The 22888-nt window shown below is 50.7% G+C and overlaps 1 protein-coding gene across 1 annotated transcript in view; it reads right to left on the bottom strand.

Moving 5' to 3' along the window:
• The window catches only part of WNT3A (Wnt family member 3A), a gene marked incomplete at both ends in the record, with an annotated part of 47125 nt that overhangs the window by 20212 nt on the left and 4025 nt on the right, over nucleotides 1–22888 (bottom strand). Inside the window, one exon of the mRNA XM_079915828.1 lies at nucleotides 7565–7806. Coding sequence (XP_079771954.1) covers nucleotides 7565–7806 — 242 coding nt within the window. The remainder of the gene's footprint in view (nucleotides 1–7564; nucleotides 7807–22888) is intronic.

Raw genomic sequence — 22888 nt, 5'->3', positions numbered from 1 at the left:
TGGCACAGGTAACTCAGAAAAAATTCAAAGAATCAAGAGACATTATATCAAAACTCTCCCTTTTATCTGTTTATTTTTCTGAAGGATGATCCTCATGCCTAGATCTTTAAATTTTAAGAACAGAATGGGCCCCAAAAGCTGTTCCTCTAAGATCAGGAAGAAATCAGGGGCACCTGCTCTGCTCACTGCTATTCACCATTTCCTGGAGGCTCCAGCCAGGGCAACTGAGCAAGAAAAAAATAAATAAATAAAGAGTGTCCAGACGGGAGAAAACTGTCTCTATTAGCAAATGACATGAAAATTCTAAGGAATGCATGAAACATCTATTAGAATTGATAAACCTTCAGCAAGGTCATAGAGTATGAGATCAATATTTGAAAATCAACCATGTTGCTATACACTAGCAATGAACAATGCAAAAGTGAGATGAAGAAAACAGTTCCATTTATAATAGCATCAAAGAGAAAAAAATGCTTAGGAATAAATAGAAGATTTGTCTGCTGAAAACTGCAAAATGTCATTGAAAGACGTTAAAGACCTAAATAAACGGAAAGACATTCCATGTTTATGAATCAGAAGACTTCAAATTGTTAAGATGGCAATATTCCTCTAAGTGATCTGCAGATTCAATGCAATCTCTAAAAAACCACGTTTTTTTTTTTTTTTTTGCAGAAATTGATGAGCTGATCCTAAAATCCCTTTATAAGGAGCCCCAAGAAGCTGAAACAAGCTTGGAAAAGCAGAACATAGTTGGAGGACTCACACTTCCCTGTTTTCAAACTTACTACAGGGCCACAGAAGTCAAGACAGTGTGGCCTGGGCATAGGACAGACATGTGAACCAATGGGGTAGAAGAGAGCCCAGAAATAAATCCACATTTCCTTCTCTGGCTTCCAGGTGGGGCCTGATCCCACCTGACACAGCCTTCCTCCACCACCAGGATGGCAGCCGTGTCAGGTGTACAGCCTTCTGCCTTCTTCCCCAAATCCCTGACATTTCTTCTTACTTAGGAGTGTGGGGACCCTAGACACCCGCATCAGGCTCTGGAGCCAGGAACCCAGATGGCACCATGATCCTGTCTGGGCCCTCCCGGGCATGGTGAAATTGATGGGCATACCTCCCTGACCATGGCACAGCATGGGACCCTGCACCACACACACACTACACACCACACACACACGTACATAAATGCACACGCGTACTACACACAAATATGCACATGCAAAAACGTGAACACATACGTGTTCAAACACACACGTACACACTCGTACACATGCATACACACACGTGCAGGCACCACACACACAATCATGCACATGTACATGCATGCACACACACACTCACACACATATGCCCCCACACTCAATGTGTCACATCACCCTGTGGCCCTAACTTCTCCCACACATGTCAGTGGCCATCCCCGCAGGAGCTGATGTATAATTAACCCAGCCAGTAGCTCTGTGAAGTTGGCTGTGGCAATTATTCTCCCATTTTATAGATGGGGACGCTAGTGCTCCAGGAAGTGAGCTGACTTGCTGGTCAAGGTCACATGACATGACTCTCCTCTGCCCCTTCTTGCTCCTAGAGAATACAGACCAACCTTGAGGGGCATGACCATGACTGCCTGATGTCGGAGAGCCCCGACCCCTTGAACAAACACCACCGGGCCCCACCTGCCCTTAATGCAATGCTCAGTTGCACTCTCAGGACCTCTGCCCACAGTATGCCAGCAGTCTCAGGGCCTGGTGTGTCTTCCTCCCAGACATCTTTTGTTCTTCCTTCCTCTGCATTCTGGCTGCCAGGTCTGAGCAAGGCCATTTGTTCCTCCCATATGTACAGGCCACGTGCTGGCAAGACAGACAGGGCAGCTGGGGTGGGCCTCACAGTACTCATGGGGTGGTTGATGGATGTGATGGTAAAGGACTGAGGACAACGGGGAGCAAGATGTGATAGCGCGTGATGGGATAGAGAGGGTCAGCATGGGGGATGCTACATGACACAGGAGACAAGGTGGCATTTAGAAGGAGACTGAGGGAAATGGGCAGGGAATCACACACAAGGCAGAGAAAAGAGCAATGGCAGAGGGATATGCAAAAACAAAGGTGGAGATAGACTTGTACCCAGTGTTTGGGAGGCAGCCAAGAGGCCAGTGGGGCTGGAGAGGGGCACAGGGAGGATGAAGAGGTGGAGGGAAAAGAGGCAGCAGGGCCAGAGGATTCGAGAGAGCTGGGAGCCCTGGAGGGCCCAAGTGAAGGAGGGGTGTGGTTGACACAGCTCTTTTGGCCTCAGGGACATTGGGAATGGGACTGAGCAGTTGTATAGGAGCCACTTTGATCATGCAGGGTGTCAGGGTGGCTGGGCTTGGTGGTAAATTGTTGGATTCAGGAATGACTCTGAAGGTACTGCTGATGGGACTTGCAACGGAGAGGAATCATGGGTGACTCCAAGTAACAGAAGGATGGGGCTGCCCTTTACAAGATGGGAAAGCAGGTGTGTGGAAGAGGTGGTACATGGCCTTTGCCATCCTGTCACCAATGCCCCTTGGGACTACAGGGCCCCCAGCAGATCTTTGCTGATGTGACCCACCCTACCTCTGTCCTAGTAGCCTTCCTTTGGCATCCTCTCTTCTTATGTCTTCTGTGGCCTACTCTTGCTACTGACAGCATGTTCAGCGGTGGCCCCTGGGGACCCACCTCAGGCATCAAATCTCTGTTGGCCCATTGGATGGCAGTTCCATAGGTGGCCACACCAATGAATGTCCCATCCTTAATGCTCATTTCCCAAGGTGACCTTAACATGCTATCAAGGGTGGAGTCTGTGTCCCCTACCCTAAAATCTGGGTGGGCCTTTGTAACTGCCTTGACCAACAGAATGTGGCACTGCCCAGCCTTTGAGGCTAGGTCTCAAAAGATGATACAAAGTGGCATCAGCAATATGGCAGAGTGGGGGCCTTTTTCTTGTTGTTGTTGTTATCCCAGGATATTAAGGAAATCTCTGCCAAACCACTAGCTGACTCTAAGCTAAAGAAACAGACTTCAGAGAACCACACATGACATAGAATGCAGTAATTAAAAATAGTTTAGAAAAGGCACTAAACAAACAAGTAACAACAACCCATAGTAACAACAACAGACCCTGAAGAGGAAGAAGAATCTAATCTCCTGAGTTACCATATTATAATATTCAAAAACTCCACATTTCAACAAAAAATTACTAGGCATGCAAAGAAACAAGAAAGTATGGCCCATCCATAGGAAAAAGAAAATTAAATTAACAGAAACTATCTCTGAGGAAGCACAAATATGAACATACTAGACAATGACTCTAAATCAACTGTCCTAAATGTTCTCAGAGAGATAAAGGAAACCAGGAGAAAAATTTCTCAACAAAGAGAGACTGTCAATAAAGAGACAGAAATTATAAACAGAATCCAAATAAAATTTGTGGAGCTGAAAAGTACAATAACTGAAATGAAATGTTCACTTTAAGTTTTCAACAGAGTTGAGCAGGCAAAAGAAAGAATCAGTGAACTTGAAGATAGTTTAACTGAAATTATACGGTCTGAGGAGAAGGAAGAAAAAGCAATGAAGAAAAATGAACAGACCTGTGGGACACCATCAAATGTAGCAACAAACACACTGTGGGAGTCCCAGAAGAAGAAAATAGAGAGAAAGGAGCAGAAAGAATATATTTAAAGAAATAATGGCCAAAAGTTCCAAATTTGATTTAAAAAAAACCTCGAAGACTCAAGATACTCCCAAGAAGCTCAACAAACTTCAAGTTGGATAAACATAGAGAGCTTCACACTGAGACATTTTAATCAAACTATCAAATGGTAGAGACAAAGAGAGAATCTTGAAAGCAGCAAGAAGGAAGTTATTCATCATGTAAAAAGGATCCTCAATAAGACTAACAGTCAATTTCTCATCAGAGACTAATAAGGCCAGAAGGCAGTGGGATGATATACTTAAAGTGATGAAAGAAAAACACTGTCAACCAAGAATTCTACACCTGGCAAAACTATCTTTCAAAAATGAAGGACTAACCTAGATGAAATGGAGAAAGTCCTAGAAACACACAAACTACCAAAACTGACCCAAGAAGAAATAGAAAATCCAAAAAGACCTATAACAAGTAAAGAGATTGAATTAGAAATGAAAAACCTCCCAGCAAAGAAGAATTTCACTAGTGAATTGTAACAAACATTTAAAGAGGAGTCAACACCAATCATTCTCAAACTCTTACAAAAAAATGGAAAAGGAGGGGACACTTCCTACCCATTCTATGAGGTCAGCATTATCCTGATACCAAAACCAGACAAAGGCACTGCAAGAAAAGAAACTACGGGCTAATATTCCTTATGAATATTGATGCAAAAGTCCTGCATATTAGAAGGATTATATACCATGACTAAGAGGGGTTTATCCCAAGAATGCAAGGGTGGTTCAATGGATGAAAATCAACCAATAATAATATGCCACATTAATAGAATGAAGGTGAAACAACGTGATCATCTTAATTGATTCAGAAAAAACATTTGATGTAATCTAACACCCTTTTCATGATACAAACACTCAACAGATTAGGAATAGAAGGGAATTTCCTCAGCCTGATAAAGGGCAGTTATGAAAATCCCACAGCTAACATCATATGCTTAATGGTGAGAGACTGAAAGCTTTCCCCCTAAGATCAGGAAGAAGACAAGGGTGCCCACTCTCACTGCTTCTATTCAACATAGTACTGAAAGTGCTAGCCAGAGCAATTAGGCAAGAAAAAGAAATAAAAGGATTCCAAATTGGAAAGGAAGAAGCAAAAATGTTTCTATTCACAGATGACATGATCTCATATATAGAAAATCCTAAAGAATCCACACAAAACTCTTAGAACTAATGAAACAATTAAGCAAATTTGCAGAATACAGGATCAAAACACAAAAATCAATTGTACTTCTATACATAATCAGTGAACAATCTGAAAAGGAAATTAATAAAACAATATTTCATTTATAATAGCATCAAAAAGAATAAAAATGCTTAGGAATGCATTAACCAAAGATGTACAAGACTTGTTCACTAAAAACTACAAAATACTGCTGAAAAATTAAGGAAGACCTAAATAGGTGGAAGACATCCCATGTTCATGGATTAGAGGACTTAATACTGTTAAGATGGCAATACTTCTCAAAGATTCAATGCAATCTCCATAAAAAAGTGAGAGAGTGGCGTGGACAAATATACACTACCAAATGTAACACCGATAGCTAGTGGGAAGCAGCCGCATAGCACAGGGAGATCAGCTCAGTGTTTTGTGACCACCTAGAGGGGTGGGATAGGGAGGGTGGGAGGGAGGGAGACGCAAGAGGGAGGAGATATGGGGATATATGTATATGTATAGCTGATTCCCTTTGTTATAAAGCAGAAACTAACACACCATTGTAAAGCAATTATACTCCAATAAAGATGTTAAAAAACAAATTCCAACTGCCTTTTTTTCAGAAATGGAAAAACCATCCTAAAATTCATATGGAATTACAAGGGATCCCAAAAAAGCCAAAACAATCTTGTAAAACAAAAATTAAGTTGGAGGACTTATACTTCCCAACTCTAAAACATACTATAAAACTACAGAAAACATAATAGTGTGATATTGGCAGAATGACAGGAATATCAACAAATGGAATGGAATTGAAATTCCAGAAATAAACCCAGACATCTATGGACAATTGAGTTTTGACAAGAGTGCCAGGACCATTCAATGGGGGAAAGACTAGTCTTTGGAATAGATGGTGCTGAAATAACTGGTTTCCCACGTGCAAAAGAATGAAGCTGGACCCTTACCTCTCACCATATACAAAAAATAACTAAAAACAGATCAAAGACCTAAATGTAAGAAGTAAAACTGTAAAACTCTTAGAAGAAAACACAGGTGTAAATCTTAGTAACCTTAGATTAGGCAATGCTTACTTTGATATGACATCTAAATAGGTAAATTGAATCTCACCAAAATTTATAACTTCTGTGCATCAAAGGACACTGTCACAAAACTGAAAAGACAATCTATACAAGGGAGAAAATATTTGCAAATTGTATTTCTGATAAGTATCTAGTGTCTAGAATATATAAAGAACTCTGACAACTCGACAACAAAAAGACAAACAACCCAATTAAAAACTGGGCAAAGGACTTGCATAGACATTTCTCCAAAGAAGACATTCAGATGTTCAACAAGCCCATGAAAAGATGCTCAACATCATTAGCCATCAGGGATGTGCAAATAAAAATTACAATGAGACATCACTTCGCTTCCACTGGAGGGCTAAAGGAAAAAACAGACAAAGAATAACAAATATTGGCACAAGATGCGGAGAAACTGGAACCCTCATGTGCTGCTGGTGGGGATATAAAATGGTGCAGCTGCTGTGGAAAACAGTTTGGTAATTCCTCAAAACACAGAATTACTATATGACTGAGCAATTCCACTTCTAGGAGTATACTCAGAAGAACTGAAAACAGGTATTCAAACAGATACTTGTAAAAAGTGCTCATATCAACATTATTCACAATAGCCAAAAAAGGTTGGAAACAACCCAAGTGTCCATCAACAGATGAATGGATAAACAGAAGGTGACCCATCCATACAGTAGAATATAATTCAGCCATAAAAAGGAATAAAGTGCTGAAACATGCTACAGGTGGATACATCTTGAAAACATTTTGCTCGGTGAAAGTAGCCTTTCTCCCTCTTTCTCTCTCTTTTTCTCTCTCCCTCCTTCTCTCCCCACTTGCTGGAGGGCCTGTCCACTATATTTAAGGGAACCCAGGTCACGTGAAGAGGCTACTTGTGGGTATTCCTGCTGACCACAGCATTGGCCACCAGATATGTAAGAGAAATGAGGACCAGCAGAGGTGCAGAGACCAGCCCTGCCTACTGCATCTGTCTACATCTGCAGATGTTGGGACATATAACACATGATTAATATTGTTTAAACTACTAGGTTTTGTGAACGTTTGCTCTTCACCGTAAGTTAACCAATACCCAGCACTCCCAATCTTCCTCTCCTTCCCAAAATAAACCCCTGGCTCCATGACCCTGAATAACTTCTGCTGTGTGCCTCTGTGATCTCCAACCTTCTCCCTTTCTGTGTTTTTTGTTTGTTTTTATATTTTCTCTCTAAGACCTGCCTGAAGTCCTGGCTCCTGTAGGAAACCTGCAATGGTTAATCTTGTCCCCGTCGAACTACGTAATTGCTTTTGGGAAAGGGGAAGCAGGAGGAACCTCTGCGTTCTCTTACATCCTTCCCAGTGTCAGGAGCACCCTCCAGAGTGGGTGAGCATTGGAAAGGACCCACATGGGAGATGCTTACGGTAATGAGGTCTGTGCAGCACTGCCCCCTCTGCTGGAAGTGCTGTTCCCACACTTGAGCATAGGTGAGACACGGAGGCAGAGGGGAATGTAGTGGCTTGTGCCCACCCTCACTGAGGGGGAAGCTGGCTTGGACCCTGCTGCACGCACATCCCTGGGCTGCCACCTCTGCCTGAAAAGCCATGACGGGTGCCACGTGTACCTTTGTCCAGCACAGGGCCAAAGATGGCCAGGCTGTTGTTGACAGTGGTGCAGTTCCACCGGCGGCCACGGAACTGGTGTTGGCACTCCTGGATGCTGATCTTGATGCCCTCTGCCACACTGGGCATGATCTCCACATAGTTCCGGCAGAAACGCAGCTGCTTGGGGACCAGGCCTGGGATGCTGGCGCAGAGGATGGGCTGCGTCCCCAGAGATGAGTACTGGGGCCCGACAGCCAGGGACCTGGGGGAGGAGGACAAGGGGGCCTGGTTAGTAAGAGGGGTGCACTGCTGGCCCATGAAACAGGAGCAGGAGCCAGGCTTGCCTTAGTGTGAACCTTCTTTGGAGGATGCACACAGGCCCTTTCCTTCCAAACGCTTGTGCACTCCAGGGCAAGGTGTGCTTCTACCGTGCAGGAAGCCTGTCCCTAACCTGTACCTGAGACTTAGCACAAGACATCATGATGTGCACGTGGATTGACAGAAAGTAAATCAAGGAAGCGGTGGAGGCCTGCCTGCTTCTCTGCGCAACTGCAGGTGTCCCCCGTTCTGTTGGGGTGGAGACAGTAGCACCCTGAAACTGTTCAGGAGCGCAGAGGAGAGAACTCGAGGATACAGTGTGATGCTGGGTCAGCACAGAGAGGAGCGGCTGGGTCTGTGGTAGGAGGGAGGAGGGCCACTTCTGGAGCAGCGGTGAGATGGGGTACAGCAGTGGCTAAATCATATGCGTGAAAATCACCGCTGAACTCATACCGGCCATGCCAGCCGGCTTTTGGCTATTTACCCAACAGATATAACAGCATATGTCCACAATAAGATGTGCTCAAGAATATTCACAGGGCTGTGATCGTCAGAGAAAAACGTGGAAACCACCCAAGTATGCATCCATAGAAGTGTGGCTGAACAGACGGTGTTTACGCTTGCAGTGGAATTCTCCTTGGAAACAGAGAGGAGTGGACAACTGATGCAAAGGGCAGGGATCTCCCTGGCAGGGCGCTGAAGAGAGGCCTGACCCAGTGTGGGTGACCACGATTCCTCTGATGGAGACCAAGGCCAGGCAACACTGTGGATGGGGACAGAAATCGGGGTAGTTTCCTCATTCATAGGGAGGACTGGCCTGACCTGAAGGCAGCATGAGAGAATGTTTCTCAGTCTGTGCTTTGCAAAATTTTTCCCACTCACCACACATGCCTATGTAATTTAAATTAAGCAAAATGACAATAAATGAGAGAAAAATTTGGCTTCTCGGTCACATCAGCTACACATGGCCTGTGGCTACCACATTGGATGGTTAGATATTTCAGTCACTGTGGAAGGTTCTACTGGACCATACTGGTCTAGGGTGAGGGAAGCGCTCTGTGTTTGATGGAGGTGTTGGTTACACATGTGTTTATGTGTCAAAACTGACTGAAATGGGGTCATTTTACTATATGTGACTACACCTTGATTTAAGAGGAAGAACCACGAGGTCCTCTTTGGGGCAGAGGGGAAAGAGCTTCTCCAATCCCATGGTGCCATGTTGTTATATCTGCCCATCCCGATGGATGACCCACAGTCCTGTCACCTGTGGATGCATCTGTCTTTGTAGTGGGTTGATGAGCTCTTGCTCGCAGAGCTCTGCTTGATTCCTCTGCGTCTCAGTGTTTCCTTCACCCCTGGCTGGGTGTTCCATGTGAATGGCTGTGCGGCCACTGCTACTCTTCAGGGCCGGCTGTGGAAGCCTGCCCCCCATCAACCGCTGATATCACAAAGGCTCTTCAGCTCTTGGAAGGGGCTATGAAGACCCTTAGGGTGGTAGGAGAAGACCAAAGCATGGGAGGCCCCACGGATCTAGGAGGGCGACTGGGAGTGGGGTGGTTCCAGGGAAACAGCATTCTGTGCCTTCTTACCTAGTCCCCAGAGATCTGTGGACTCTCTTGGCACAGAGAGGTGCAGATGCTACCCACGCTCACCCAGGCCTTTGGCCTCTGCGCTCTCTCCTCCTCAGGGAGCCGGGTCTCCTCCTCCCTGTGGGGTGTCTGGTGTGGTGTGTCCCAGGCCCAGAGTGGCCCCTCTGCCTGGCAGGACGCTTCCTGCTTATCTGGTAGCTTTCTCTGGTGGGATCCAGGTGGAAATGTCTGTTTCCCCTTCCTTTGTTTGGAGGGGAAACCAAAGCAATGGCAGCTTTATAAACGTTTCAGCTGCCCACCCCCCCCGAGAGGTTCCTCTTGTTTGGCACCTCCTCTCCCCTGGGAGGGCTAAGCACCCCTGAGAAGGTGGGACAAAGGTTTCTGTGTCCCTCAGCAAGCCACACACCTGCATTAAGATGCTGACTTTCAGGAAGTCCTACTCTGAGTCTAACCCAGTTCCATTCAGCTGTGGTGAGAATGGTAGGAAACAGGATCACTGTCTCTCAGAGAAACACACCCACCCTCTGGAAATACACATCATATCCTAACATGTTTCCCTCTTCGTCTTCAGAATCTTCAGAGGCTGCCTTGCCTTAAGGCACAAAACCCACGCCCTTCAGTACCTGGAGGTGCCTCATTGGATGACCCAGAGAGAACATTTCCTCACTGCACAGTCCTGTTAGAATCTGGATCTGTCCAGCTCACTCCTCTCACACCCTGTGAGCTCCCTGCTCCTGTCACACCAGCCTCCCCGCACACGTCCTGTCTCCACCCATCTCTCAGCTGACGTGGGGCTTTGTCCCATGCATCTCCATGGCCACACGGAGTCCCTGGTGTCCCCCACAGTCCCCCTGCCCTTCTGTGTGAGGGCCACCCTCTACGCCTCGCCTCGGCAGCATTTATGTAGTTCTGTATTCAGTTAGCTGGTTGGGAGAGGGCAACTGCTCCTTGAAGTCCTGAACACAGGGTTTCCATGTATGGTATCCTCTCATCCCGTGCCCTCCTGCCCACCATTTCTGGGCAACCATGCAGCCCTTGTCCTCTGCTTGCTCTCCCTTCCTGATCAAGTGCATCTCTCAAGAATTAAAACCTGTCTTTCCCCAGGGACTGTCCATGACACCTTGCAGTCAGGTGTTCAAGTGAAGCTGAGCCTTCTTTTAATGAGTGGCCAGCCCTAGAGTCCCCGTTCCTGGGGAAGGCCCGAAGCCTCCAGACCAGACTCCTGGCCTCCTGGGTCCCTCCCACATCCATGCTCCAATAGCTGACCCCCCTCCCTGGGCACACTCCCCATCCTGTCCATCCTCATGACTCGATGAGCCAAAGACCAGCCATGACCTTGTGCCAGATATCACGGACGTCCCCATGCCACTGCCTGAGTCCATATTCCCGAGTGGCATTCAACTGTGGGGCTGGCTCATTCCCTTGCTTGTTCCTTCACTACCTGCAGAGCCTACTGGGTGCTGGGTGCCCGGCCAGGCCTGACCCTCCCCAGCTCTCTCTCACACCCACCCCACAGTCTGGGACCCCAAGGTTTTCAGAAAGGCCAGCCCTCTGCTTTCACCCAGCTGTGAGGTCTTTCCTCTCTAGGAAGTATTTTGTGATCTGAGCCTCGCTCTCCTGCACCCTGTCCTGCACAGATGGCTCTGAGCGGAGACCACAGGGGCTGCTCTGCTGCTTCTCCGGGACCCCTGGGCTGCCCTAGGTGCTTAGCTTCCTGATGGACAGGCTGAATGCACGGATGGGAGGGTGGGAGGGAAGCTGGCCCTTGGACTGAGAGGCGGCATGCAGGCCAAGGTCAGCAGTCTGCTCTTGGAGGCACCCAGTGGGCAGGGTGGAGAAGATGGGCCAGCTCTGCCCACTCCAGGCTGAGGTCAGATGTCCAGGACGGGTTGGTGGTGGGCAGCGGGGGAGGTAGGCCGTGTCTAACTTGCGTGCCCGCTGCCACTCTCAGCCCATGCTTTCGTGGAGAACCTCCCACCTGTAAATCAGAGGGCAAAACTCCCTGGATCCCAGTCCTCCTCCAGAACATCATCACCTCCACTTCCTACCCAACTTGCTCCAGCCAGTTTCTACACCCTTCCACCCACTGAGACATCCCATCCCGGCCCCGGTGACCACTCTGCCTATATCGGCGCGTGTGGCTGGCCTCCGACTGCCCTTGGCTGAGGTCGGCTATCTGTCTCCACCATGTGGTACCCCTCCCGGTGACCCTGAATTTCCCCGCCTCCCACCCTTGCCCAGCATTATTCCCCCACGCCACTCGGCATGAACAGGATGTAACGTGGAATTGGCAGCACAAGAGTTTGGGATGACATCTTCTGTAAAGAGTGGAGAGGCTCGGGCTTCCCTGGTGGCGCAGTGGTTGAGAGTCCGCCTGCCGATGCAGGGGACGCGGGTTCGTGCCCCGGTCCGGAAAGATCCCACATGCCGCGGAGCGGCTGGGCCCGTGAGCCATGGCCGCTTTGCCTGCGCGTCCGGAGCCTGTGCTCCCCAACGGGGGAGGCTACAATAGTGAGAGGCCCGTGTACAGCAAAAAAAAAAAAAAAAAAAAAAAAAAAAAAAAAGAGTGGAGAGGCTCATGCGGAAGGGTCACGGGAACTGAGTAGCCTTGTGAAGACAGCAGGTAGGACACAGGGCAGGAGCTGGATTGGGGGAGAATCAGGACTCTGGCTCAGGATCCTTCAGCAGCTCCTATGGCACCTCCCATAGCTCAGGGTCCATCTCTGGCTAGCCTGGCTGGTCACTCACCAGGCTCCTTCTGTCTCAGGCCAAGAAAGGGCTGCTGTGGCCAGTCCTGGAGGCCTCGATGGAGTGCCAGGCCAGAGACGTGACTGTGGGGGCCAGGCTAGTGGTTTTCAACCTATGTGCCCTGGAGCACACAGGAGCCCCAGCAGAGGTGCCTCAGAGGCTGGCAGGTGAGGTGGGGCTGGAACCAACTGTCCCAGTGTGCCTGGGACTAGGGGTTTCCATTTGGAAGCAGGGATGAGCTGTCACTCCGGGCGAGGCTGCCCTGACAGGCTGTGGCTCTTCCACTCCGTGAGCCAGGGTACTTCACATCTATCTGTGCCGCATTTTGATGCTCCACGTGGGATGTGATTTGTAAACAAATGTTGAACTCTAGTTAACGATGAGCCAGCCAAAGTGTTCAGGGAAAGAGTGGATTGAGGGCACATAAACCATGAGATGAACAGGTGGGTGGACAGAGGGACGCTTAGGTATGGATACACTGGGTCAGGTAAAATGTGAGTTGTGGGTACATAGATGTTCTCCGTCGACGTCCTGCATCTTTTCTGGATGTTTGAACATTTCCTGATGGAACATTAGGGTAAGGTTTGACCTTCATGGCTCTGGTAATGGAGCCTTTCTGAAGGGGCTGGCTCCTGAGGTTCATGGGGGTTCTCTCCTTCTTCTCTTCTGTTGCTGGCAGCCTGGCTCGAACTGGAGAAGGGACGAAGAGGGTCCGTCAGAAGGCAAATCCACTCAGTTGATTTCTTTTTACTGGCTGAATGTACTCGGAGACTCAGAACAAGTGGAAGAAGAAGGGGTCACTCAATTCAGACAGAAAGAGAAAGAAGACTCAGTCTCTCTCGGTCCTCACCATTCCCGAGGTGCTGGTCCCTCTGCCAGACGCCAGAGGCCAGGACCCATTCTGAGTGGGGGTTGAGTTGCGCATCCCCAGAACCCCACCACCACCCACAGAAAGCATAGAGCCTGCCCCCACCTCGGCCCCTCCCCACCTCCCTTCACGCCGTCGCGCCGCAGCTCCAGGGAAAGCAGAGTGGGACTTTCAAGTTCACAGCTTCTCCCCAGGCTCATTCCGAGGTTGGGGTGCTGAGTCGGCTCCCCTACCCCTGTCTCCTCCCAGACCTCCTCCCAGTCAGGCCCCGTATGACCACCTCCGAGAGCACGGCCAGAGTACTGACAGCCAGCTCCCAGCCCAGATACCACTCCAGCTGTTCTGGCCTCCACCAAGCCTGACTGGATCCCTCTCCCACCCCCTCGGGACCTGGCGGCCCCTTTAGTTCCTTGAATTATTTCCAGAAAGTTTCCTCTGTTCCAGAGCTGGGCAACCAAGAGGATCTGGGTGATGCAGACCCTGCCCAAGGAGGGCAGAAAGTTGTGGGGGGGGGGGGGTCCTGTCAGACACAGGAGGGTCCAGTGTGTGGGAGAAAGTGGGCAGGGAAGGGTCAAGGGGGCCCAACTCAGGTCACTGAATCTTGCTGGGCCTTGAAGGATAAATTGGTTCATAAAAAGTTCATATTAAAGATCCAAACTGTGTTCACTGACCTTATTGTGGTAATCATTTTGCAATATATACATCCCTATTACATGTAAATACATCAAATCATTATGTTGTACACCTTAACCTTACACAATGTTATCTGTCAATTATATCTCCATAAAGCTGGAAAAAATTCCAAACTGGACATATGTTATCTCCTTACCACCCCCAGGATTCCAATTTCTAATCTGAGAAGAAGGTAGTTGCCCCCAGTCGATTAACACTTGGAAAACCAAGATCTGTAACTCCTTCCTCCCATGCCCTTCCAGGAGGAAGTGGAGGGTGCACTGGCCTGGGGCTGGGGGCTGGACAGGATGTTGGGGAGCATCCAGGACTCTGGGCCCCAGACCCCAGGGATAACCACGTACTGTCCTGTCTAAGGGTCTCGCCAGGGACCAGAGACAGCCTAGTGGGAGAGGAATGCTGTAAACTGGAAAGTGCTGCAACTACAGGGCACCACCATCTTGGTGTTCTACGCCTCCCCAGGTTCTCAGAGCGCATAAAATGCAATGACACCAAATGCGACCTGGGCTCCCGAGTCAGATCCTGGGACAGAGAAAGGGCATCCGTGGAGAGACTGGTGAAGTCAGCCTGTGTCTGGCTGTGCACTAGCGTGGTCTCCATTCTGATACTTATGTAAGATGTGACCACTAGGGGAAGTGGGTTTGGCCGGCACAAACTCTCTGCACTACAGTCGAGTCATCATCCCAGACCAAGTGGAGAAGAAAGAAACAGTTACAAGAAAACAAGCAGACTGACATAGGGTTACAACAGGGAACAAGCTTGTGATTCAGGGCTGTGTGTTTCTTTACTGAGCCTACATGATGGGCTGAGAGCTCAATGGCATTTTGTAATCTCTGAACAAACTGTCATCTGAGACGAAAGTATCTGCTTTCTCCTGGTGATAGCATCTCAGAAGCCACAAATGCTGCTGCAGCTTGTCACCTCCATTCATAATTGAAGGTGAGTTCAACTGCTGTTAGTGGTGGGTACAAATAAAAATGTCATTTCCTTGTCCCAGGGGCCTGGCATCCAGAGGGGGACATCTAAGGAGCATTTGGGAGGGGACGTGGTTTGGGGGGATGGGACAGAGGGCGGCTATGCACCCCTGGAAGGAGGTGGCTGCTCTCCTGTTCTCCCACCCCCCAGGCCCAGATTCTGATATGGCATGAAGAGTGCCCACCTTCCTGTCCAGAACTCTTAACGTAGACAGATCACACTTGCTATGTCTGCAGGACCTGCAGTGGACAGCAGACATAAATCAGGGCCACCACGCTGAGTTAATCTATCCACACGCATGCTTTCAAAGCAGAGCCTCCAGCTGGTAGCAGAAGTTGGAGACATCAGCAGCGTCTGAAGCTGGTGCTGGCTCTGAGATGAAGGGGCTGTGTTCTAGGACCAGAAAGTGGCCTCGAGGAGCTGAGAACCACCCTCGGCAGATAGCCGCAAGTACATGGGGACTGCAAGGACCAGAATCTGACAGCTGGGGGAGGTTGCGAGCACATTCTTCCCCAGACTGGTCAACACTTTGATTTTGGCCTCTAGAGACCCTGAACAGGGAACCCAGACAAGCTGCGCAGACTTCCGACCTGCAGAGCCGTGAACTCTGTGAATGCACAGGGAATGTTTGAAGCCATAACTCTGGTCATTTGTCATGCAGTGAAGACTGAATATTCCCCATCTCCCTCCTCTGCTCATGCTGGCTCTTTTCTCTCATCCTCCAAGCTGCTCAGGCCAGAAGGAACTGAACCTCGCAAGGAGGTAGCCCCTCCATGTGTAGCCCAAGGGTCTGCCACCTTCAAGGGCTGGTTACCACAGCCTTTAGACAGCTCTTCCCTCCCTCCCCCTCCTCTGCTTGTGTCCCCAGCACCACCCCTCCTCAGGGACCAGTGCCTCTCTCTTGGAGGCTGGTTACTTCCTCCTTCAAAGCCCCAGGCATCACTTCTGCCACCACCTGCCATTAGCCACTGCCTAGCTACTTAACTGGCCTACCTGCTCCATCATCATCACCTGTGTGGTCCTGGCTCTGGCCCTGCCCACTATATGACTCTCTCCAACCTACACAACCTGGTAGGTGGAACCCCGGGGAATCTCTTGGACCAAGAATCTGGGGCTAGAGGAAGACACCTGACCAACGTCAACGAGTTAACATGGCAGGATGGGGTTTTGGCAGGTTGGCTTCCCAAGGCTCCCCCTTTCTAATATGCTATTATGCTCTTAAGATGTATTAAATACCAGTACACACAAGATAACATTTATGAGCAGTTATCTTGGTCAGTGTGGGCCACCACAGCAAAGAGTAGATAGGATGGCTGAAACAACACACATTCATTTCTCACGGCCCTGGAGGCTGGAAGTCTGAGATGAGGGTGCAGGCATGGTGGGGTTCTGGCGAAGGGTTCCTGGTTCACAGATGGCCCCCTTCTCGCTGTGTCCTCACATAGCAGAGAACTCTAGTGTCTTCTCTTCTTTTTTTTTTTTTTTTTTGCGGTACACGGGCCTCTCACTGTTGTGGCCTCTCCCGTTGCGGAGCACAGGCTCCAGACGCGCAGGCTCAGCGGCCATGGCTCACGGGCCCAGCCGCTCCGCGGCATGTGGGATCTTCCCAGACCGAGGCACGAACCTGTGTCCCCTGCATCGGCAGGCGGACTCTCAACCACTGCGCCACCAGGGAAGCCCTCTTCTCTTCTTTTAAGGACACTATTTCCATCATGGGGACTCCACCTTCATCACCTCATCTAACCCTAATCCCCTCCCAAAGGCCCCACCTCCTAACACCATCACATTGGGTGTCAGGGGTTCAACATATAAATCTGGGGGAACGTGAACATGACAGAGAGTAAGATAAACATCATATTAATAAACAAATCCCACACAGACACCATTAAACCCAAAGACACAGAACACTATTGGTCTCCCTGATTCAATATGACCCTGTTTCCAACACAGAACAATCACTGAAGGGCGATGTGTGTGGTGGCCCCAATCTGTCCCCTGGCTGGTCAACTTTGCCTGTTACTTTGGACCCTTTGCACCTTGGTTTCCCCAGCTATCATGCCAGGTAGCTGGGTGACAGGTGGGTCCTCTTAAGGTGGCCCCTGGGCAGGCAACAGGTGCACCACAGAACCTGTCAGAAATGCAAGTTCCAAGGCATTGCCCCCCCAGACCTGCTGGATCAGAAACTCGGGGCTAGTGCCCTGTTTTGTTTTTTTTGCAGTACGCGGGCCTCTCACTGCTGTGGCCTCTCCCGCTGCGGAGCACAGGCTCCGGACGTGCAGGCTCAGCGGCCACAGCTCACGGGCCCAGCCACTCCGCGGCACGTGGGATCCTCCCGGACTGGGGCACGAACCTGCGTCCCCTGCAGCGGCAGGCGGACTCTCAACCACTGCGCCACCAGGGAAGCCCTAGTGCCCTGTTTTGACAGGCCCTTCGGGGGTTCTGATGCTTGCTGGTGTTTGAAAACCACCAATTCTGGTATCACTGAAGGTAAGCCCAGCTTTGAGTCCTGGGACTTTGAGTCCAAGGAGCCTCCCAAGGCTTCAAGTCCAAACCCTTTGGTCTGGCAGTCAAGGTTTTCCTTTGGTTTCTGCTTCTGAATCCCAAGGCTTCCAGAAACTTCCAGTGCTGCTCTTTGAGAACACGAGGTCTGTTATAGAGGCAGGGGAGAGCGCACTCAGCCAGGCTCAGGACGTGAGCCCCCGCCCTCCACAGCCCCGTCTGTCTGCATGGGGCTGCCCACTTGCTTCCCTCCAGTCCAGTGTCCCAGAGCCAGCAATAAGCAGGGGCCGGACCCCACATCTCTCTTCCAGAGGTGGTGAAGATCCTAGAAAGAGCAAGGTGGTGACAGACGAAGGAAGCAGCAATGGTGAACATTCCAGAAGTGTTGTGGTGGGAAGGGGGATGTTGAGGCAGGGAATGGACTGCCCGTTTCCAAACCCTGAGGAGGCAAAGTCATGGTCTTCTGTCCAGTGTTGCTAAGAGGGGTTCTCTGGAGGGGTAACAAGCGTGGACCAGGCCTCATTGAGCTCTCACCTGGGTGTCTGGGGCTTCAGGTTAATTTTCCAATCTCCCCCTCAGCCTCTCACATGCTTGACAGGTGTGCAAACTGGGGACCAGATGGAGATGGAAGGGGCCTGACTTAGGGCCACTCACAGGAGGGGTGGTGGTGCTCAGGTGAGCGCTGGGGGTGGGAACCCCATAATCAGTCACCCCTCCTTTACCCTCGGGCCCATGTATTGGGTCACCGTGAGGTCCTGACCCTGCCTTGGGATCACCACGCATCTCCTCCTCCTCACGGCCATCGCCAATTCAGGATGTTCTACCGACAATGACCTCAGGGGTCGCTGGCCCTGCCCTAATGGGCGAAAGCTGCGTCCTGTGGCCTCAGGGAAAGCCAGGCAGGAGGGGGCTGTGCTGCCCTTCCCTTGGGGTGGTGGGCCTGGGGGCCTGGGAACCACAGGGCCATGAAGGCCCTGCCCAGTCTGCGGGCAGAGGCCAAGAGGCCAGCCTGCCCTCACTGCACCCATTTCCTTCACCCTGCACTTGGCCACCACAGTTCACCCCACGAGGAATTTGTTCCATTTCCCTTGTTGCTGCCAACCCTGAAGTGCAGGCTGGCAACCAGGAAACACCCACACCCTCACCTTCAGCCGCCCCCTGGCTGGGAGCTAGAATTTTAAATGCTCAACTGGATGTCACATCGGATGTCCCGAAGGCCCCTAAAAACCAGATTGTCCCAAACTGAATGCACCCTTCCCTGCGCAGATATGGGAGGACCCCCCCACCTCCTCTGAGCCCTGAGCCTGTACCCCAAATTCCAACTCTGGAGAGATCCTCCTTGCAGGGCCATCCACACAGCAGAAAGGGCCAATGGTCAGGCAAGCAGATTGCAGCACGCTCACACCACAGGCCTGAGTAACTGCTAGCACCAAGGCTGAGAAGGCCCCACAAATGCAAAATGTTTAATGGGAGATGGTACGCCTTAGAAAACAGACCACGATCTTCTCTGCACCCTGTTATTATGATCATGAAAAATGTGTGAATGAAATAAGAACCTGAAGTGAGGAAAATGCCTGTATTAAGTTGGTAAGATGATGAACTTTTTTTTTTCCAGGTTTTTGTGAATGCTATTGTTGGTTAATTTTTTAGTACTAATTTTTTTCTCAGTGGGGGTACTATTTTCAACCCAAAGCAACCACGTGTGCAGTTTGCAAAGTGGCTCCTAGACTCTGGTTCCAGCCTGTGGCTGGGGCCACGTGAGCCACGGCTGCCTCCTGAAAGTACTAATGGTTTTTCTCCCTCCTCCCTGGTTTGCTCCTGTTGAGGACTGCGCTGTTGCACTGTTGAAAGGCCAGGCGCCTTGCCAGGCAGTCTTACTCAAGATAGAGCAAAGGCGCTGGCTGTGACATGCAGGGGAAGGAGGCCACTCAGGACCCAGCCTGGGCCAGCTTTGCCCCAACCTGAGCTGACGGCCTTCACTCAAGCGGATTTTACCGTAAATGTGCCGTGAAACCAGAGGACAGAAGGCTCTTCTTGTGGACAGAGGCTGGGGGCAAAGGCAGGACCTGGAGCAGGCCCCCTCTCTGCCCGCCCCTGCCTGGCTCCTCTGGGGGTGGATCCTCAACCGGAGAGGCTAAGTGCCTGTGCACCGTTACCTGGCAGATCTTAACGGAGTCATAGGCTCTTAGTTTTCTTGAGTGCTGGTTTGATTTCTTTTTGCAAGACCAGCAAACACAGGGTACCTGTGCACTGTGGGCACAGCTCTGCCCTTGCCTGTGGCTGTGCGCATTTTGGAGGGAGAGCTGGGACTTCACAGCAATTCTCAAAGAGAGAGGGGTTCTGGGGAGAGGACAGCTTGGCTGGGCCTGGAGGGCAGGATGTGGTCACCAGCTGTATTATTCACTGAATTAACTGTTTTTGCCCTTCCTTCCTGGGCCTCAGTTTCTCCGTCTGTCCAAGGAGGTGCTGGACCACATTCTATCAGAGGCTCCTGGAGGGGAAGTGAGCAATGGGCATGGCAGTTTCATTCACACCTTGGCGGGGCTGGGGCACATTCTGTCCACACGTCATCCGGGGCCACCTCTCCAGGAAGTGCTCTGTGCTCCCAGCCCTGCTAGCCGCCCTCTCTGGACCCTGCTGAAACTTGCCACTCCTCATGCACAACCTCCCATGTCTGAGCCAGGAGGGGCCGCTCCCAGAGAGCAAGGCCACATCTTCTCTTGTCCTTCGAAGGCACAGATCTCTGCTCAGTCCTCATCTGGGGGCCCCTGTTCTGCACTCTGCCTGCAGGGCCTCTGCTGAGGAGGACCCTGGCTGGTCTCATGGGTCTTCCCTTTGGTGACACATGAGGATTCTAGAGTGCCTGTCCTGTCCCAAATTGCTGTTTTCTAAGGTCAGGGCCTCTCCACAGCTGGACCACGTTGCTGTCCTGAGACCAGAGGCCCTGAGTGTGGGGCTGGTTGCCCTGTGGGTTGATGGCTACCCAGCTTGATGGGTAGGCTCTGTCCTTTCTGGATGGAGCTGTCCAGGAGGCTTACAGGACCCAGACTCCCCCAAGGGTGCTCACCTGCCCCAGAGCCCTCCAGCTTCTGCCTTCTCTTTCTACCCACTATGGCGTCTCTGAGAAAAGCCCACATGCCTCCATGCTCTCTCTCTCTCCTGCCTGGAAGACCCCTCCCCAGGAGCTGGAACACCTTTGGCGATAGGAGGGCCCACGGGGAGGGGTCCCAGGACCTGGGTCCCTGGTGTTGGGGGCCATCTCTTCCCAGCCCCTGGGTTGCATGGCCCTGCCTGCAGCCCTCCCAGCACCCCCTCCTGCCCCAGCGGGCCGAGCCGGGATTACTGACACATACTTTGCGCAAGTCCCAGCAGGCGGGCAGAGGCTCCCGTGCCCGCGGCCATGCATTTGCCCGCTTCCCTGGGCGGCAGCGGCACGTTTTGTCGGGGATGGAATGTGGAAGCACCAAAGTGTGAGACACCTCCAGGGTGTCACCTGGAGAGGCTGGGAGGGAGACCGAGGCAGAGCTGCTCTGGTGCATGGTGGGGACCCAGCCCCAGAGCCGGGGCTCAGTCAGGGGGATTGTAAAAACAGTCAGCTGTGTCCTCATGTCCCCAAGCACAGGCCACCTGATAATTTCTGTTTTTAACAGGAAAGATTCCATCCATTCATTCCTTCATTCATTTGTTCAACCAAATCTTATCTAGGAGCTACAAGGGGTGAAGGGTCAAGAGGGGAGGAAGGAGAACAAATACCCCATGGGCTTTCACAGCATGGTGATATAGGTGCCGTCCTTGTGACAATTCTACAAAGGGAAGGACAGGTTCCCCTGGGATCAGGCAGCCTGGCCAGAGTCAGAGCCTTACTCTCCATCTCTTCATGTCACCCCACAGCGTCCAGCCCAGCCAGGTGAGGAGTGAGGAGGCGGGTATAGTCAGATCCAGGACCAGCTGAGCGAGGCTAGGGGCAAGTGTGATGTGATGCAGGTGCACTCGGTGGGGAGGGCATGCTGCTGGGGGGTGGCGGGTAAAGGCATGTCAGGATGGGGTCATCGATTGCTGTGTAACTGTGAACCAAACTACCCCAGCTGTGCCTGGTAGAGTCTAGGGGACTTAACCAGGAAGACTATTAGCTGCAGTGCTGACCATGGTGGGGGTGGGGGGAGGATGTGGGCCTTGTAAACCTCGGATTCTCAGCCGCTGACGTGTCCATGGGAACCCTCCACCCAAAGCAGGCTGCTCCTTCCTCAGCCTCTGTTTCTACCTCTCCGGGGATGGGCAGCTCACCACCACCACTCTCAGACCCAGGAAGCCTTTCCTATACTGAGCCAAAATTGCCTCTTGGTCACCTGTAGCCTCTGCTCCCAGCCTTTGCTGGAGCCGCACAGAAGTCCAGTCCTCCTTCCCCGAGAGCCTCTCACACACTGAACAGCAGTGGGGGTCTTCCCCTGACACTTCTCAACAATGGGTGGCTCCAGTCCTTCAACTACACTTAAAAGGGGCAAATACAAACTCTGGCATTTGGTTCCAAAGCGCAAATGGCAAGTGCTGGGTGGCAAAGCCTTGAGGGGATGTGGTCCATACGGACGATCCCAGACTTGGGCGCAGCAGGGGTTGCCTACCGTGGGGGGCTTTGGCTTCTCAAACTAGCTAGAGAACTTGGTTTGGTTTTTTTTTTTTAATTTCTAACCCATTCTTATAGATGACATTAAAATGCTGCACAAAATAATACATTTAAAAAACTGCCACAACTGTTCCCAAACACGTATTTTCAACTTCAGTTCTTATTTCTCCATGGACAACCATTCACGGATGGGCTGTGGTCTGTGGACTACATTTTGAGTATAACTGATACTTTCATGGACAGGTGGTACATCCAAGCCCTGGTTGCCCTGTCCCGGGCCACACCTGCAGGATGGTGGCAGAGCCCCTCTGGAACGAGGCAATTCCTATTCCTGCAGGCTGGAGATTTGTCATTGGGACCCACCGCGGAAAGTGTGGTTTTTACAACCCCTCCAGACTGTATTCCTCCTCAACTGTATTTATTCACCCTCTTCCCCATCACAAAGAATTCCAGCAGGCTTGTGCAAATAAAACAAAATTATTTTTTAAAAAAATGACAAGAAGCCCAGTAAAATGCAGGGTTAGCCAGCTTGGGAGAAGCTGCTGCACCTGAGCCCCAGACAGAGTCCCAAGTGTTGAGGTGGCCAAGTCAGAGAGAGTTGGATGTGAGAGATGAGTGATGCTCTTGTGCTCCGGAAGGAGCGTGTGCCGTGGTGGGCTGTCAAGGAATCAAGATGATGGGTATTGAACTTGGTGGTACCAAACAAGCTTTCTGACCACATATGTTTTACCTATGGTTGTTTCTAACATTGCTCCTCAAGACAAGGATGTGCATTGGTGGTTCTGCGGAGGAACATCGTTCCCAGCACCCTGAGATCCTACAACGCTGGGGGTGTCGAACTGGTGTCTGGATTTCTCTAGTTTCATAGGCTAGCCACTACCATCACCAGCCTCAGAGCTGCAGAGAGAGGCAGAGAGAGCTAGAGACAGAGACAGAGGTAGAGAGGGATAAATACAGACAGAGACAGAGACAGACAGGGACAGACAGACACACAGAGAGACAGAGAGATAGACAGAGACAGAGAGGTAGAGAGATA

Source organism: Stenella coeruleoalba, assembly GCF_951394435.1.
Source record: "Stenella coeruleoalba genome assembly, chromosome: 3".
In the NCBI taxonomy this organism is placed as follows: Eukaryota; Metazoa; Chordata; class Mammalia; order Artiodactyla; family Delphinidae; genus Stenella; species Stenella coeruleoalba.
This window is presented reverse-complemented; position numbering and strand designations above follow the sequence as displayed.